General features: G+C 40.9%; 1 protein-coding gene across 6 annotated transcripts in view; it reads right to left on the bottom strand.

The window, feature by feature from the left end:
- VPS39 (VPS39 subunit of HOPS complex) overlaps positions 1-15,595 on the bottom strand; it is a 47,243-nt gene that overhangs the window by 18,346 nt on the left and 13,302 nt on the right. For 3 of the 6 annotated variants that reach the window (XR_011648413.1, XM_058293999.2, XM_058294001.2), the window contains exons 3-12: positions 15,413-15,445; positions 14,842-14,906; positions 14,494-14,536; positions 13,855-13,949; positions 12,829-12,927; positions 12,296-12,388; positions 10,151-10,334; positions 5,989-6,109; positions 5,785-5,905; positions 2,988-3,117 (exon numbers count right to left, since the gene is read on the bottom strand). Coding sequence is in view for 4 of the 6 variants with exons in the window: in XM_058293999.2 (XP_058149982.1) it covers positions 2,988-3,117; positions 5,785-5,905; positions 5,989-6,109; positions 10,151-10,334; positions 12,296-12,388; positions 12,829-12,927; positions 13,855-13,949; positions 14,494-14,536; positions 14,842-14,906; positions 15,413-15,445 (984 nt within the window). In the remaining 2 variants the exon portion in view is untranslated. The remainder of the gene's footprint in view (positions 1-2,987; positions 3,118-5,784; positions 5,906-5,988; positions 6,110-10,150; positions 10,335-12,295; positions 12,389-12,828; positions 12,928-13,854; positions 13,950-14,493; positions 14,537-14,841; positions 14,907-15,412; positions 15,446-15,595) is intronic. The other 3 variants (XR_011648414.1, XM_058294000.2, XM_058294002.2) reach the window with 1 other exon arrangement.

Raw genomic sequence — 15,595 nt, forward strand, 5'->3', positions numbered from 1 at the left:
CACATACCAGGCATTGTATAATGCCTGTACCTCAAAACAGATAAACAAGGTGCCTGGGTCCCATGCATGAATATTCTGGTGCTTGGAAAAGAATCTATCCTTTCTACTTTAAATAAATAAAGGACCCTTCTGTTAACTTATTGGTCTCACGAGCTTCTGGTCAGGCTCATCCTGTCACTAGTAGTCTGATGATCTTTGGGTGTTACTAAGAATATCCACATCTAGACTTCAGGTCCTGAGGACCAGAACTTAGACTGAAGTTAGTCAATGGAGGAGCTGCCTGAGAGTCCTGCAATAGCTAGCTGCCCCCCTAGACAAGATCGCCGCCAGCACACATCTTCTCCAACTGCTGGAAAAGGTCTGATTGTGCTTTATCTTCTCTACTACACAGTTCTTTGAAAATAGAATTCCCATCTGATTTTCTTGCTTGAGGCCCAGCAGAGTATTCTTGTATCCTCTAAGCGTTCAGCAGAAATTTGTAGAATGAATAAATGATTATAAGGTAGTAGCTGCAGTATGACTAACTTTAAAGTCTTAGGATTGGGGTCCAGGTATGGTTAGTACATGGAAAAAGGGTGAAGTTACTATAGCAGTTCTAGCTCACTACTCCAGTGTCTTCCCAAAGAGCTGCCCCAATTGAGTTCATTCAGAGGAAGGATGGGAGACATTTATGCATTTGATGATTTGAGGCTGTTGCATGTCCATCCCCTTTCTTAAAAGCAACCTACTTCCTTTCAGGGCACTCCCTCTTCCACACCGTGCATACTCTCAGTGGAAAGCAGCTCTAGGCATCTACCTTTGCCTTCAGAAGCAGAGGGGAGCCAGAACCTCTTTCCCCACCCTCAGTATAGTCTGGGCCTGGGACTATGACCTAATCCAGGCCAATCGGATCCCTTTGATCCTGAAAAAGTAATGCAAGGATGACAAGCAGTACACCTGATTGTATTTTCCAAAAATGGCCATGCCAATATATCTCCCATCTTACATGCTTCTCTTATGTATACTGATGCTCCGCCATCATGAGATCTGTGTTCCCTTACCTTGAACTGGGCAGGACCCTTCTAAATGCATCAATCAACAGAATACTACAGAAATGATAGTCATACAAAGAATTGAGTCTTCTCCTTATGTCTCTTGGATGGCTCTAGGAAAAGCCAGTGGTTAAGTATGTGGATACCCAGAAGTCCTGTAAAGAGGCCCTCTTGGACAAGAACTGAGGCTTCCAGGTAAGAGCCGACATCAATTGTCAGCCATGACAGTGAGCCACCTTGGAAGCAGATCCTCTATCCCAGGCAAGACTTCAGATGATGGTAGCGCAGCCAATCTACAACGTCAACCACATGAGAGATGCTAAGCAAGAACTGCCAAGCCCAGTCCTTCCCAACAGATACCAAGAGAAATAACAGGTGACTATTGTTATTTTAAGTCACTAAATTTTGGGGTGATTTGTTACGTAGCATTAGATAGCTAATATAAGCAGGTAGGGGGTAAGTGTCACTGAGGATACAACACTAAGGGAGGTGATGGTGGCAACAGCTAAGGAATTGACTGTGCTAGTGGAGGACCACCCAGCCTGTCCTGGCTACAAAGAGATTACTGTTCAGCTTCCTTCTTCCTGCTTGGAGGTCCTCCAGAGCTTCCCTGGTTCCTATCCAGTCCTTTTTTTTCCCATTAATTTCACTCCCTCCCCGCCCCTCCCCCCCCATTATCTGCAATCTGTGTCCATTCGCTGAATGTTCTTCTGTGTCCACTTGTTTTATCAGGAGGCACTGGGGAACTGTATCTCTTTTTTGCTGCATCATTTTGCTGTGTCAGCTCTCCATGTGTGCGGTGCTATTCCTGGGCGGGCTGCACTTTTTTCACATGGGGTGGCTCTCCTTGTGGGGTGCACTCCTTGCGCATGGGGCTCCTCTACGTGGGGGCACCCCCGCATGGCATGGCACTCCTTGCACGTGGCAGCACTGCGTGTGAACCAGCTCACCATATGGGTCAGGAGGCCCTGGGGATCGAACCCTGGACCTTCCATATGGTAGGCGGACTTTTTATCAGTTGAGCCATGTACACTTCCCCCTATCCATTCCTGAGCCTGGTCTCCCATCAATTTTGTGAACCCCTCTATCTGCCATCCCCATAATAATCCAATAAAACATTTCTGCTTAAACTGTCCTGAACTGGTCTCCATGCTTATAACCAAGAACCTTAAATGATACAGGAGGTTATCCCAGTTCATCACTGACCAAGGTTGAGGGAAGGTGGAAAGAAGACAAAGAAAATAGGAGCAAAGAGAAAGATAAACAATATGATAGAGTCAAACTGAGTATATATAAATTAACCTACATTTAGCAAAAATGGAATATATAGAAATGAAAAGTTTAATAATAGAAAACACTTACATAGCATTTATCAAGTGCCACACACTATTTTAACCACCTTGCAAAATCTTCACAATGCCAAGAGGTGGGCATTACTATTTTTTCTATTTCACAGAGGAGAAAACTGAAGCTCAGAGAGGCTGAATAATGTTGCCTGAGGTCAGCTGGACTCCAGGGTCCTACTCCTCATCACCAGGTTCTAATGTCTAGAGATTTTAGGACACTGAGAAAAGGAAGGTTTTCAAGGCACTGCTCTGGACTGCCTCTCAAAATTCACCTACTGTTTAATCCAACTGTGCTGAGGTCATGGAGATTGCCTAAAGCAGCATTCAATAAATACTAGATGATTGATAAACATTTGTTGAATTGAATGTTGTTATCTTTCTCCTAATGTAGAGGGTAAATCATCCTGGATAACTGGAAGTCCACATTTATCAGTGAGACCAGATCAATAAGAATGATCATAAATATGTAACCACCAACAGGATATGAGGATCGGCTTTGATGAGAGCTATCTTTTCCAATTCTTTGATGTCTGGCATCATTTCTCCCTGTCCTTTCCAGTTCCCTCTCCCCTCATCAGCCCCTTTATCCCAAGGCTCACCCACTTGTTACCTGTGCCAAGCTTGGCAAAGACCTGCATGGACTCATCAAAACGTTTCTGGCAGAAGAGGTTGAAGGCATACAAGTTTTTGATGTGATGGATCTGTTGCTGCTTTTCACTGTCAGAATCATCTTTCATTTCCTAGGGAGAGAGTAGAATAGGTAAAGGGCTCGCTCACTCAACACACACATTTATTCACTTCCGACTCAGTGTCAGATAATGTCCTGGAGCTACAAACGTCAAAGTGAACAAGACAGTCACACAGTATCTGCCTTCACAGGGTTCTCAGTCTAACTCTAAGACTGACAAGTACTATGCAAGTAAAATACAAAAGGGTTTCTACAAAGTACCTGACCAGAACTCCTCAAAACTGCACGGGTCATGAGAAACCAAAAGACTAAGGAACTGTCACAGACTAGAGGACACTAAGGAGACAAGGCAGCTAAATGCAATGTGATAACCTGGATTTGATCTTGGAATAGAAAAAAGACATTAATGGAAAAAAATGGGGGAAATCGCAAAATCTAGTTTTGTTTAAAAACAACAGAACAGAACAGAGCAAGAGTGATGACAGAAGCACATGGTAGGTGTACCCAGTCCAGTCGGCATGATGCATCAGGGGAGACAGATGAGAGTTAGGCTGATGAAGCAGGGCAGGTGAGAGATGGGAGGGGAAGAGGAAAGTGTGATCCAGGCCAATACAACAGCACTTGTCCAAGGTCTTAAAATGACAGTGAGCATGGCATGCTCAAAGAATGAAAGACATTTGCATAACTGGCACAATTTGGCAAAGGTCCTGTTCACAGTAAAAGCTAAAAAAAAACGGTAGCTGTGATGATTACCTTTGCTTCTTCCTAATAACCTTTTGTTCTCCTATTATCTCCTTTAACTAATTTAATTTCCTTTTTCAAAATGTCTCTCAATTTCCCCCTTGCTTCCTTTTATTTTCTGCTGCTACCATCCTGGTCCAGACCATCATCAACATGTGGCTGCATCCGGTCTAAAGTCTCCTGCTTGTTCCTTAAAGGATTCTATAACCTGATGTCAGCCTCCTCAACAAGCTTATTTCTAAGACATTCAAGCCACCCCTTCTACCTTGTCAGGATGGGCTTCAAATACACCACTTTTGTTTTTACGTCTTTAACTTTCTCATGTTCTTCACCTAGGCCTGAAAGCTCTCCCGTTTCCTGCTCCTGGTCCTAATCTTCCTTGCCTTAAAGGGCTTACTCAAGATTCCTATCCTCAGGACACCCATATCAGCCCGTGGTGGACTGTCCCTTCTCTAACATTTTGTGCTACATTTTGTCAGTATCAGAGTTTAGAATGAAATTGCCCTTTACATTTCAGTATATTCTTTTATCTATTTAAACAAAAGGCCAGTTCCTTGAGAGCTAAGATGATGTCAGCCTTCTTTTGTCATAAGAAAGGCAGGGCACATAGCAATCATAAGCCTAGAAAAGAGAAGGAAAAAGGCCACCCATTACTCTTCTCTACTGAAGATTAACGTGAAGCAGGAAGACCCGGAAAAAAACACAAGGCCTCCCTGTTAAGAAAAACAAACACAAAAAAAGCTACATATGACATGATACCCTTTTTGTACAAAAAAAAAATTAAGAGAGTGATAATAACAAAATTCAGGGTAATAGTTGTACCTGGATGGGAAGGCAGAAGGATGGGTGGGAGGAGCATTCAGGTAGACAGAAGTCATTGTTCTTGGGAAGAACAGTGGCTGGTGGGAATTCATTCAAAAAATGAAAATGCAGTAATACAGGACAACACATGAGGGGGGAGCAAAGAATAGTAAGGGGCTGAAATTAAATGCCCCAAGGAAGAAATCATCTTTATGGGATATTGAACATGTTTAACTCTTAAGACTAGATTTTTGTTTTAAATTCAGAACTTACATATTCAAAATAAATGCTGCTCTTCAAAAGTAGCCACAATCAGTGACTATTTCAGTATTTATTTTTAAAATGTGGTTACCACTTCCCTTTCAGAAACAATTTACAAGCTGCACTAGAAATTAAGTTTCACTAATACAATCTTCATAAAAACAACTTCTTTTACCACAATTAGCACTGCCCAGTTTAATGACTAGGTTAGGTGCAGAATGACTTTTGGTTGTTTCCTGAAATCAAATCCACTCTCAATGGATGACAATAATCATCACTGAGGATGTTCAAAAGAAATATACAGGCTCTGAATTCAACCACCAAAAGTTTTTTGGCAATGGAGGCATCATTGGAACAAGCGCATGACCACTACTTTGCTGTGAACAATATCCCATGCAAACATTAAAGGAAAGTAACAATAAAAAACATAAGGTGGTAGTCTTGTTGAATGCAACAGCTTGAGGAGATTTCAACATATCCACAGAAGTTCTATTTATCCAAACACAGGAGCCTACCATTGAATTTGAGAGGCCCTCTAGTTATTGCATTCAACTGGGCTCTAGTCTTAATTTATGACGGTTACCATACTTTAATGTCTGTGTTGTTTTTAATTTTTCAAGACTATACCATATCTATTAAATTGTTTTATTCTCCCATTAATTCTACGAGGTACTCTTATTATAAATGGCATTCATTCTATATTTGACAGTTAGGCAAACTGAAAAGTGAAATGACTTAAGAGCTACATAAGATATTCTGTGGCAGAATCAGACCCTGAATTCAAGCACTTTGACTTTCAGCTCTGTGCTAACTCTACTAGTCTAAACTAAATTATGAACATCTAAACCAAAATTACCTTCTTTCAAGAACACTGAGAAAGGCAAATTCACACCTAAACCTCAGGAACAAGACTTACTGCCAGCTGGAGAGCCAATTCAAACTGTTTGTCCTGGAGAAGCTGTTGGATTTGGGTTGCCATGGGGACAGGAATGAGTCTCCAAACAAAATGATTGCTGGCCACGTAGATAATGTTTGATCTGGAGGTGGAAGTAAGAATATTAGCAAAGAAACACAGGCTTTGGAAAATATGGCAACGGTAGTAAAAAAAGAAATTCCGTACCCTCCTGAGGTAATGAAACGGGGCCTCTGCAATTCAATGCTCTGGACCAGAAGTCTCGGCTCAAATGTTCGGATCTCTACATATCGAGGCAACACTGCAATGATGTAGGGAGGCTGGTGCTCTGTGCAAAAGAGAGCATGTTGTAATGCAGTTCTGGTCTAAAGCTTTGGGTTCATGGAGTGTTTAATTTTAAGTTGCGTTTAAATGGGATTCCCCAAAAAATCTACTTGTCAAGCACTAAGCGAAGATCCTACACTGTGATAGAAATTGCTTTGCCTGAGTGATACTAAGAGAAGTCTCTTGTCCAATAAGGGTGCATCCAGCTTTGCTGAGAGTTATCTGATCTCATTCTCTGTTTCCCCCAAATTACTGGGTGAAAACTTCCCTTACTCCTTTCTCATCTATAACAAAGCTAGGCCAGAAAAGGCCAACTGCAGCTGTTTCCTGACAATCCAACAGCAAAAGAACATGGTTATTTCACCTCTTCTTGCATTTTTTTTATCCCTAACATTATACTAAGAGAAAGAACTCATATTTCTAGTGAATTTTCTTCTGCTTGAGATTTTCATAGGGAAAAGATACAAAATCTAAATGATGCATAACTGTTCACAAAGAAAGCGGCTGGATGGAATTCTCAGTGTAGTCATTTCCTATCTGATACTTGCCGTGAGTCTTATACTGTTTTCCTCTATTACACACAAATGAAAAAAACACTTTCACTCAAATATCCATGATCCAAAGTTTACCCGTTTTAGGAAAGAGCCTGTCTAAATTCCTGGGTTACAACACTTTTTCCCGTTCTTTCTTCTAACTTTTGAAAACATTCACCACATCCTCTCTTGCTCACCGTAATTTCTGACAGGAACATGACAATCTAAAGTTTAGAATGCTGGGTGAAGCAGAATAATCCCATAAAAGTACGAAGGAAGCCAGTATGTGAAAAGCAGAATTGACAGAACTATAAAATCCTTGCAAGGAAAGTCTCCCTTTCTTTGAGAGATTGTATGATGAAGGAGACTTTAACCCATATGGAGGGAATTTAGAAAATAAGCAACACAAAAGAAAATCATTTAAATTAGAAAACTCAGAATAAGACTGAATAAGGATATACTTTACAATGAGCTCTGAAAAAGTTACTTTTTATATAATACATTATATATAATTTCACCAACTTCAAAATAACAAATATTTTCTATGACTGTATTCCATATTATATCAAGAACTAGTAAAAAATGAACCACTAAATGGTATAATTATCATACAGAAATTCAATCTCAAAGAATATGTTCATAAAAATAGTCTTAGTGAAGTTAATTTGCTTTGAATTTCTTAATTATCTATTCTCTGATAAAATGTTTTTCATATTATATTTGTAATTTACACTCTAAATAAATACTGCAATAAAATATGAAAGCTAGAAGGGGACTCAGAAATGAGGAAACTAAGGTCTAAGTAGCATTTCCACTGATTTGAATGATATTGTCATATTATGTTGATGTTTATCATCTACCAAAAAATTTAAAAAAAAAAAAAAGCATATTGTTCTCTACTTTTTCCCTTCCTTCCTCCCCTCCTTCTTTCCTCCCTTCCCTTTTTTTGGTTGGCCTCATTTTGAAAAGTTAGTACAATTTTCCTTATTGTTAACGTGTATAAATATCTGAAATTTCTCTCTTTTTTAATTTGGCCCATTTAAAAGGTCTTATTTAATAATAATAATAAAAGGTAATCTATAATAGAAACCCATCCTGGTTTTTACATCTTCTCATAAGTTCAGATCTAGATCATAGAGATGGTCTGGATCTCTTTATATCCTTAAAACCCGTCAGAGCAGATGATATGCAGCAAGCACAGAATAAATGGCTGCTGCTCATACTAATTCTTTCATTCAGTAGGCATTTACTAAATGGCTATGATGTTTCAGACACTGCATGATGTAGTAAGAATTCAAAGTGGGTCAAGACATGAGTTGAGACCTCAAGGAGCTCTTCCATGGACAGAGAAGACAGATAGCTCAGCAGAGCTCAGTGTGGCAGGCAAGGCCCATACAGAGATCCCTAGAAGGGGTATGGGAGGACCAAGGGGAAAGCAGCCAATTCTCCCGTGGGTCAGAAGACTTCACAGAGCAAGCACCGCTGAATGGGGTCTTATCTTACAGGCAGCAGGTTGCTGGGGAGAAAAGGGAAAAAGGGCAACAACAAGTACAACAGCAGAAGGTACCTGGGTACTGGCAAAGCTTTTAGCCAGGTCAGGCTCCTTAAGGTCCTCTTATGAACCAGCATGGCTTCCACACTTAACTCATTATCCAAGCTGTTCTTTCTGCCTAGGATGAAGGGGCCAGATCCTGAAATTCCTGCCTGGCCTAGGCCAATCTTACTCAAAAATTTCTCATTTCTCACTGAAACAGTGAACTTCTCTTTCTATGAACTACTGAACCTCAGCTGATGCAATTTAACATCCAAACTTGGGAAGCAGATTTGGCTCAACTGACAGAGCATCCACCTACCACACAGGAGGCCCAGGGTTCAAACCTAGGGCCTCCTTGACCCGTGTGGAACTGGCCCATGTGCAGTGCTGATGCACGCAAGGAGTGCCGTGCTACGCAGGGGTGTCCCCCATGTAGGGGAGCCCCACGTGCAAGGAGTGTGCCCCGTAAGGAGAGCCGCCTAGTGTGAAAAAAGTGCAGCCTGCCCAGGAGTGGCACAGCACACATGGAGAGCTGATGCAGCAAGATGACGCAACAGAAAGAGACACAGATTCTTGGTGCCACTGACAAGAATAATATTGGACAGAACACACAGCGAATGGAAACACAGAGAGCAGGTAACTAGGGGGGGCGGGGAAGGGGAGAGAAAAAAAAAACAAAAAAACCAAACACCCAAACTTCAGCAGTGCTTTATTTTATCCCTTTAGCCAAAATGTAGTCCTTGTCTCCTCTGCTAGAGTCCTTGAAAACAGTAAGTACAGTTGTGCCCCGCAATCCTCAGCAGTAGCTATTTTAATTATGTTCACTCTTCTGACTGAAAATGAATTCCTGCAAGGGTGGCCAGTCATGGACTTCCAGGCACGATCAGTGCAGAGATGTGGGCGCTTGAGGCAGCCATCCGAATAGAAACACCTAAGAGCAATCTGTGACTCTGAGCTATAAAAACAACAACAGCAGCAGTAACTTCTTTAAAAACCCTTTGTGGGAAGTAGATGTGGCTCAACTGATAGAGCATCTATCTACTATACGGAGGGTCCAGGGTTCGATCCCCAGGGGCCTCCTGACCCGTGTGGTGAACTGGCCCAAGGAGTACCGTGCTACGCAGGGGCACCTCCGCATAGAGGTGCCCCACGCGCAAGTTCATCCCGCAGGGAGAGCCGCCCCACGTGAAAAAAGCGCAGCTCGCCCAGGAGTGGCGCCGCACACACAGAGAGCTGATGCAGCAAGATGACACAACAAAAAAGAGATGCTGTTTCCCAGTGTGGCCGGATAATGCAAGCAGACGCAGAAGAAAACACAGTGAATGGACACAGAGAGCAGAAAACAGGGGGGAAGGGAAAAGAAATAAATAAAATAAATCTTAAAACAAAAACCCTCTGTTACTAAGGTATGTGTATTATAGGAATAAACAAGGTACTTTCATTAATTTCCGAATATGGCCTATTTGGCCCAGGATACAATAAAACAATAAAAAGAAGGTAGGGGAAGAAGAAAACTAAAGTAAAACTACCAGTAATCACTTCCTAAAACACCCATTTTTTCTCTCTGGGGCAAAACTTCCTACAAAAACAGAATATCCAGTTGTTGTTTTTTTAAACTGGTTACATCATCATCTTTTTGGTGTGTTACTTTGCCGCATCAGGGCCCATGTCTCTGCATGCCCCCCCACAGGTCTGGGAAGCCTGTTTTCTTTCTTTTTTTAACCAGGAAGTCCCTGGGATTGAACCCAGGTCCTCCATATGGTAAATGGGAGCTCAACTGCTTGAGCCACAGCCACTTCCCAATACCCAGTTTTTAATGATCCTAAAGTACACAGCTACTTATAAGGAGAAGAACTGACAGTGAATGATACACCCCAACCCACAGACTTCTAAAGCTAATGAAAGGGACGTCATTCTTCAGGGATGGCACACCACCCCAGCTCCAAGTGGGAAACAGCAGCTACTGCTGGCTCCTCACCCATGGCAACAGGTATGTCTGTCCAGTTCAGGGCACATTTCTGTGTGCAGATCCCCTCCTCATTGAGCACCACGGTGAGATCATCCTGACCCACGGCCACTTTTCCATCTGCCAGAGGTGCAACTAAGGGCTCTAGCTGTTTTCCCGTTGGAAAGAGCTCTTTGATGGAGCCCTTTCCATCCACCTACAGGAAGACACAAAATGAGTTAGCTGGCATACCCTGTCCAGAGTCATATGAACACAGACTGGAAAAAATTCAGATAAAATGCAAAAGTGAGAGAAGCCAACAATATTCCTTATGCAGCGTAAGGAAATGTTATAGTTTGTTATGACACAATTTATCACCATGAAGCAGAACCAGTTCTTTTTCTCTAACACAGAGAAACGCATCTACCCTGTCAAGTGGCAATGCCAAGTGTAGGTAAGGATGCAGAACAAATGGAATTTTCATACACTGCTGGTGGGAATGCAAAATGCCACAGCCATTTTGCTTGTTGGCTGATGGTTTCTTATAGTTAAATATACATTTACCATAGGACACAGCAATGCTGTTTCTAAGCATTTTTCCAAGAGTAATAAAAACATATATACACAAAATCCTGAATGTGTATAGCAGCCTTATTTATGATTGCTAAAAACTGGAAACAATCCAATGGATAAATATACAGTGAAGTATCCACACCATGGAATACTACTAAGCCATAAAAAGAATAAACTATTGACACACACAACTTAGATGAATCTCCAATGCATTATACTAAGTGAAAAAAGCCAGTCTCAAAAGACTTCATACTGTACGTTTCCATTTATATGATATTCTGGAAAAGGCAAAACTAAAAGTGATGAAGAACAATTCAGTGTTTACCAGAGGTTTTTTGGGTGATGGAACTGCTCTGAATCTGATTATGATGGAAGGTATACCACTCAGAGCCATACGTCAAGAATGCATTTTACTGAGTATAAATTTTTTAAAAAGCCAACAAAAAAACCCTGTTTCTAATGCAAGATTTCCCATCCTCAGAAGACTCCACCCCCGGAGAAGGAGATGACAACATCCACAGTTGTCAGAGGAATGACAGCCCTACTCCCACTTTTGGTTTCGGCTCCCCACCGCCCCCTGCAAACCTCTTCTATCACCTATATCCCAAATGCTATTCAGTTAGTTGCATACCAGAGACTCCTTTAGGAGTTTATGACTCTGAAGCTGATAGTCTTTAACTCTGATGCTGACGAACTAAGATATTCCAACAACAAAAATATGGAACAAATATACTGCTTAGATGAACAATGACGAGTTCACACAGTGGCTGGGAAGGTGGGGTGAAAGACCACATCTGGATTGTAAGAGGGGTGTGGAGCTAAGAGACTTAGATTATCCTAGGAAATCAGTGAGTGATACAGCAACCGTTTCTATATATAGTCTGCACCCTGGAGAAAATAACATCACAGAAAGTAACTACCACTTACATTAAGAGAAAAACAGGTTATGAAACAACGTGTATAACATAATATTTTTGAAAATTAGGTGGAAGCCCATATTGTAAAACATTAACAGTAGTTATCTCTGAGTGGGGACAACTGTGAGTGGTTATACTTCCTTTATTCTTCTTATCTATATTTTCTTATTTTATATAATAACACAGGTGACTTTTGAAATTAAAAAATGAAAGTAGTAAAAGCAATTTTTTGAAACAAATAAACTAAGGATCTTGGAAGCAGGAAACCTGAAGACCCAAAAATTTGTAAGTTAATATTAAAAAATTAGTTTATAACTCCTGAGCACTGGAGGTGCCAGGCAGCAGACCATGCTGATGCTTTTGGACAGAGGCAAGAAGCTCAGAGTTAAATCTATCCCAATAATTAGATACATGATGTAGATAAACCCATTCTGTAGGGAAGTGAGAGTTGATTCTGCCTGGCTGGCTGAGTTAAATGGACATCTTATTTGTGGAAAAAGTTGAGAGTCCTGAAAGTATGAACAATAAGAAAACACCCAAAGGCAAAATTTTTTATGTCAAAGGACTCTATTTAAGGCAGTCTCTTGACCTACAGTTCATAAGCATATAATCATCTCCCCACAGTATACTCATCATCAGCTTTTCCTCCTGGTACACTGACAATATATGCAAAATAATAAGGTCTTACCCTTATTAGGTAGTAGTCTCTCTTGAAACCCACACAGATAGAATTTTCACACCATGCCATGGACTTAGGCACATCTGGTACACTAAAGTCCCCCTGATAAAAGAGAGCAAGAGTTCAATTGGAAAGATGTTAAAAGAAAAAAAAAATCATGCCTTTCCATCCCATTCTGCAAAATCACCTTCACTGTATTTAGAACACAAATCTCCAAGCACAAGGCTAGGAAACCATCCATAATAAAGATACACACGTCATCCATAAGTTGGACAAGGTACAACAAGGAAATGATGTAAGGCCATGTGGAAATAAAACCAATCTGAATGGAAATGACAGACTTGTATTATCCCTGCCTCCAGAGGCCACAAGACTCAGACAAGAGGCCATGCCTAAGCTCTCATGAATATTCATCTGGGGAGACCTACAAGACTGGGATCCTGAACTTGACTAGAACTGAACAAGAAGTCTCTCAAGCTGTGGGTCAACTAGAGTAGCCACTTCCACCCCAACCCAAGGACCAGGAAACATTGGCCTTTTACCTGCAATTCATGAAATTCCCTGTCCTTCCAGAAATAAAGCTGTAGCTTCTTTTTCACTGCCACACACATCCGTAACACCTCCTCACCAGTCTCTGTGTGCTGGGAAGAGACATCCAGAGCAAATGAGAATAAGCACACAATGACTCCATAATGGAATTACAGCTAAATCAGCAATTTTCTACCTGTAAATGGCGACTAACATGAAAACCCTCTGTGACAGAAAGTTACAATGCTGGGAAAGCTGAGCAGAAGAACACCATTCTCCCCAATGGCTGTCAGCCACAGAGCCCAGAACCAATGAACTATGTGGACTTTCACAATTCAGAGAGGAAAATCTTGGAGCAGACCTTCTCCCCCATAACTGCCTCCACCTTTTTTCCCCCCTTAACTCTTTCTTGCTAATGGCTGTTATACATGTTGGGTCAAGGATCAGCATATTTCAGTGACAGCAGCCCCATGCTCAGCTCTTTAAAGGAGTGAGGGGGAAGAAGATGCATAAGTATAAAACAATGTAGTGTCCCATGTAGACCATAAATGTTAGAAGGGATCAGAGACGAGGGTAGGGGTAAGGCAGACTTCGAAGAATGTAAGGATGAACTGGCAGAAACAAGAGATGTCTTTTCCAAATAATAAAAACTTCCTAAGGGCAAAGATCACAGTCATACGTTTTGAATAAGAGTCAACTCAATGTCTTAACATTATGTTCGCAATACTGTTATTAAAGTCTTGGGTTCTTACTACTGGTCTGTTTATGGCAAGTGTTTTTTTTTACCCTTTGTTAGCTGTCTCCTGCCATGCAGATGCTTGGTGCTCTAGGTCACACTGGTGGTCAGTACACACACAGAGAAGGCAAAAGTTTCAATTTCAGACCCCACACTGGAGCGAGTTTCTATTCAAATATTCTGTTTGAAGTCTCTGCTAGGGTTGCGTTATCAATGGCATTATTTCCATCAAATGGTAGGAATGATGTAAGAAACAATGTGCTGATGAAAGCTCAAAGTCATATTTCATCTTGCCTACACTTACCTGGAGGTCACATGTGAACAGTGATGCTCCCTTTGCCTTGGAAACGGTAGTGATTTGTTGAAATGTCAACAGGTCATGGACATAAATATTATTTTCTGTTTGGAGGAAAGTAAAGCATCACTACAAATCATCATAGTTCTTTAGAATAGGCCAAAAATGGTGTAACATCAGGACAAACCAAATGGCAAATGTCTGTTGAAGATGTACCTTCAGATCCACCAATAACAATGGCTCATTTTGGTCTATTACAAACTCAAAAGCACTGAAAAAGTCACTCGGTCTTCCAAACTTCAATACTGTGTTCATTAGAAATTTGGACTGGCATGAGTAAAAAAGCTTTTCTTTCACTTTCAAAACACTCGTATACCCTGTCTTTCTCAAGTCTGGAAAATATATGATGCAATACTTGATTAGGCAGAAGCCTCCAACGTGAAACAAGTAAGCCTCCATATAAACCCATGCAAGGATTTCCTTTCTAGCAAAGCAAAATAATAATGACCTGTGTATCCTGCCATATCTACTACAGAACATGTCAGCTCTTTGATAAGTAACTAAAGTTCAATTAACTATAAAAGGGATAATTAGGACACAGCTTTTGTTTTTTGAAACATGAAATACAAACACATATCCTTTTCTTACCTAACAAGCTGACCAGAATCTTAAACTGGGAAACCACATGGATCTGGAAAACAACAAATCATTAGACCCAATTAAACATTTCTAACAAGATTTAGCCAAAGTTCATTAACTACAGTTCTGTAAGGGAACTGAAGAGCCTATACCAATGACAGGGATCTGAGTTACTTTTATGTGCAGTCTCAGCTCTGCTTGTGATCAGGTATATGATGTATAAAGAGATTTAAGAGCATAACTGGAAGTGCAGAGAGCAGAGCACTTAAAGTGCTAATAAACAGCATTACCAAAGTTCTGGCTTTGTCAGGATCTCATAAGTCAATTTTTCTTATAGTGGCCACCATCACTGCCTACCTGCTGAATTTTTTTGGAGAAGTTCTTATTGGATTTCTCTAGTGTCACTTCAAACCTGTTGCAACCTATGAAAAAGAAATAAACACTCATAGTTTGAAACACAGGGATACATACAAAACCAACTACAATAAAAAATGCTGTTCCATCTTGCTTTCCTACATGGATCTTTAAAAATTCCCAAACGACTAGAAGTCAGAGATCAATAGCCAACTGCCTTTACTGAGCACAGTAAGTTGCTTTCAACTCCAATGTTAGAGCAGAGGGTTCCATGCACCTTTACTTGGCATCAGCAAAAAGGACCACATCACAGAGGTTTACTCAAGCTGCAAGGTACTTGTGAGCCTAAAGACCTTATCCCCCCAAAAACAGTACCTTGGCAAACTGTCTCAGAGGAAAGAGTATAAAAAGTAATAGTCAAACATAAAAGCCCAAGCAATGAAACCCAGCCCAAAGCATCCTTAGATCTAGACCAACTAAATCCCGGCAGCTACCCTATGTACTGCATCATGGGAAAGAGCAGACACTCAAAACCATCCCCAGAGCTAAAGCAATTTAATACAGCTACACTTACTGCCACCTTCAGGTGATGCTACATCTGCTGGCACTGTTGCAAAAAAGGGGGAAAAAGTTATAGATCATAAAAACATGTGGAAATCTAATAATCCAGCCTCACGGGGGATGACAAAAATACTCACTCAATATCAAGTCACTAAGAGCCAAAAAAGGAATAATTATCATAATAATTGCAGCAGTT

This window comes from Dasypus novemcinctus, chromosome 3 (assembly GCF_030445035.2).
Source record: "Dasypus novemcinctus isolate mDasNov1 chromosome 3, mDasNov1.1.hap2, whole genome shotgun sequence".
Lineage (NCBI taxonomy): Eukaryota > Metazoa > Chordata > Mammalia > Cingulata > Dasypodidae > Dasypus > Dasypus novemcinctus.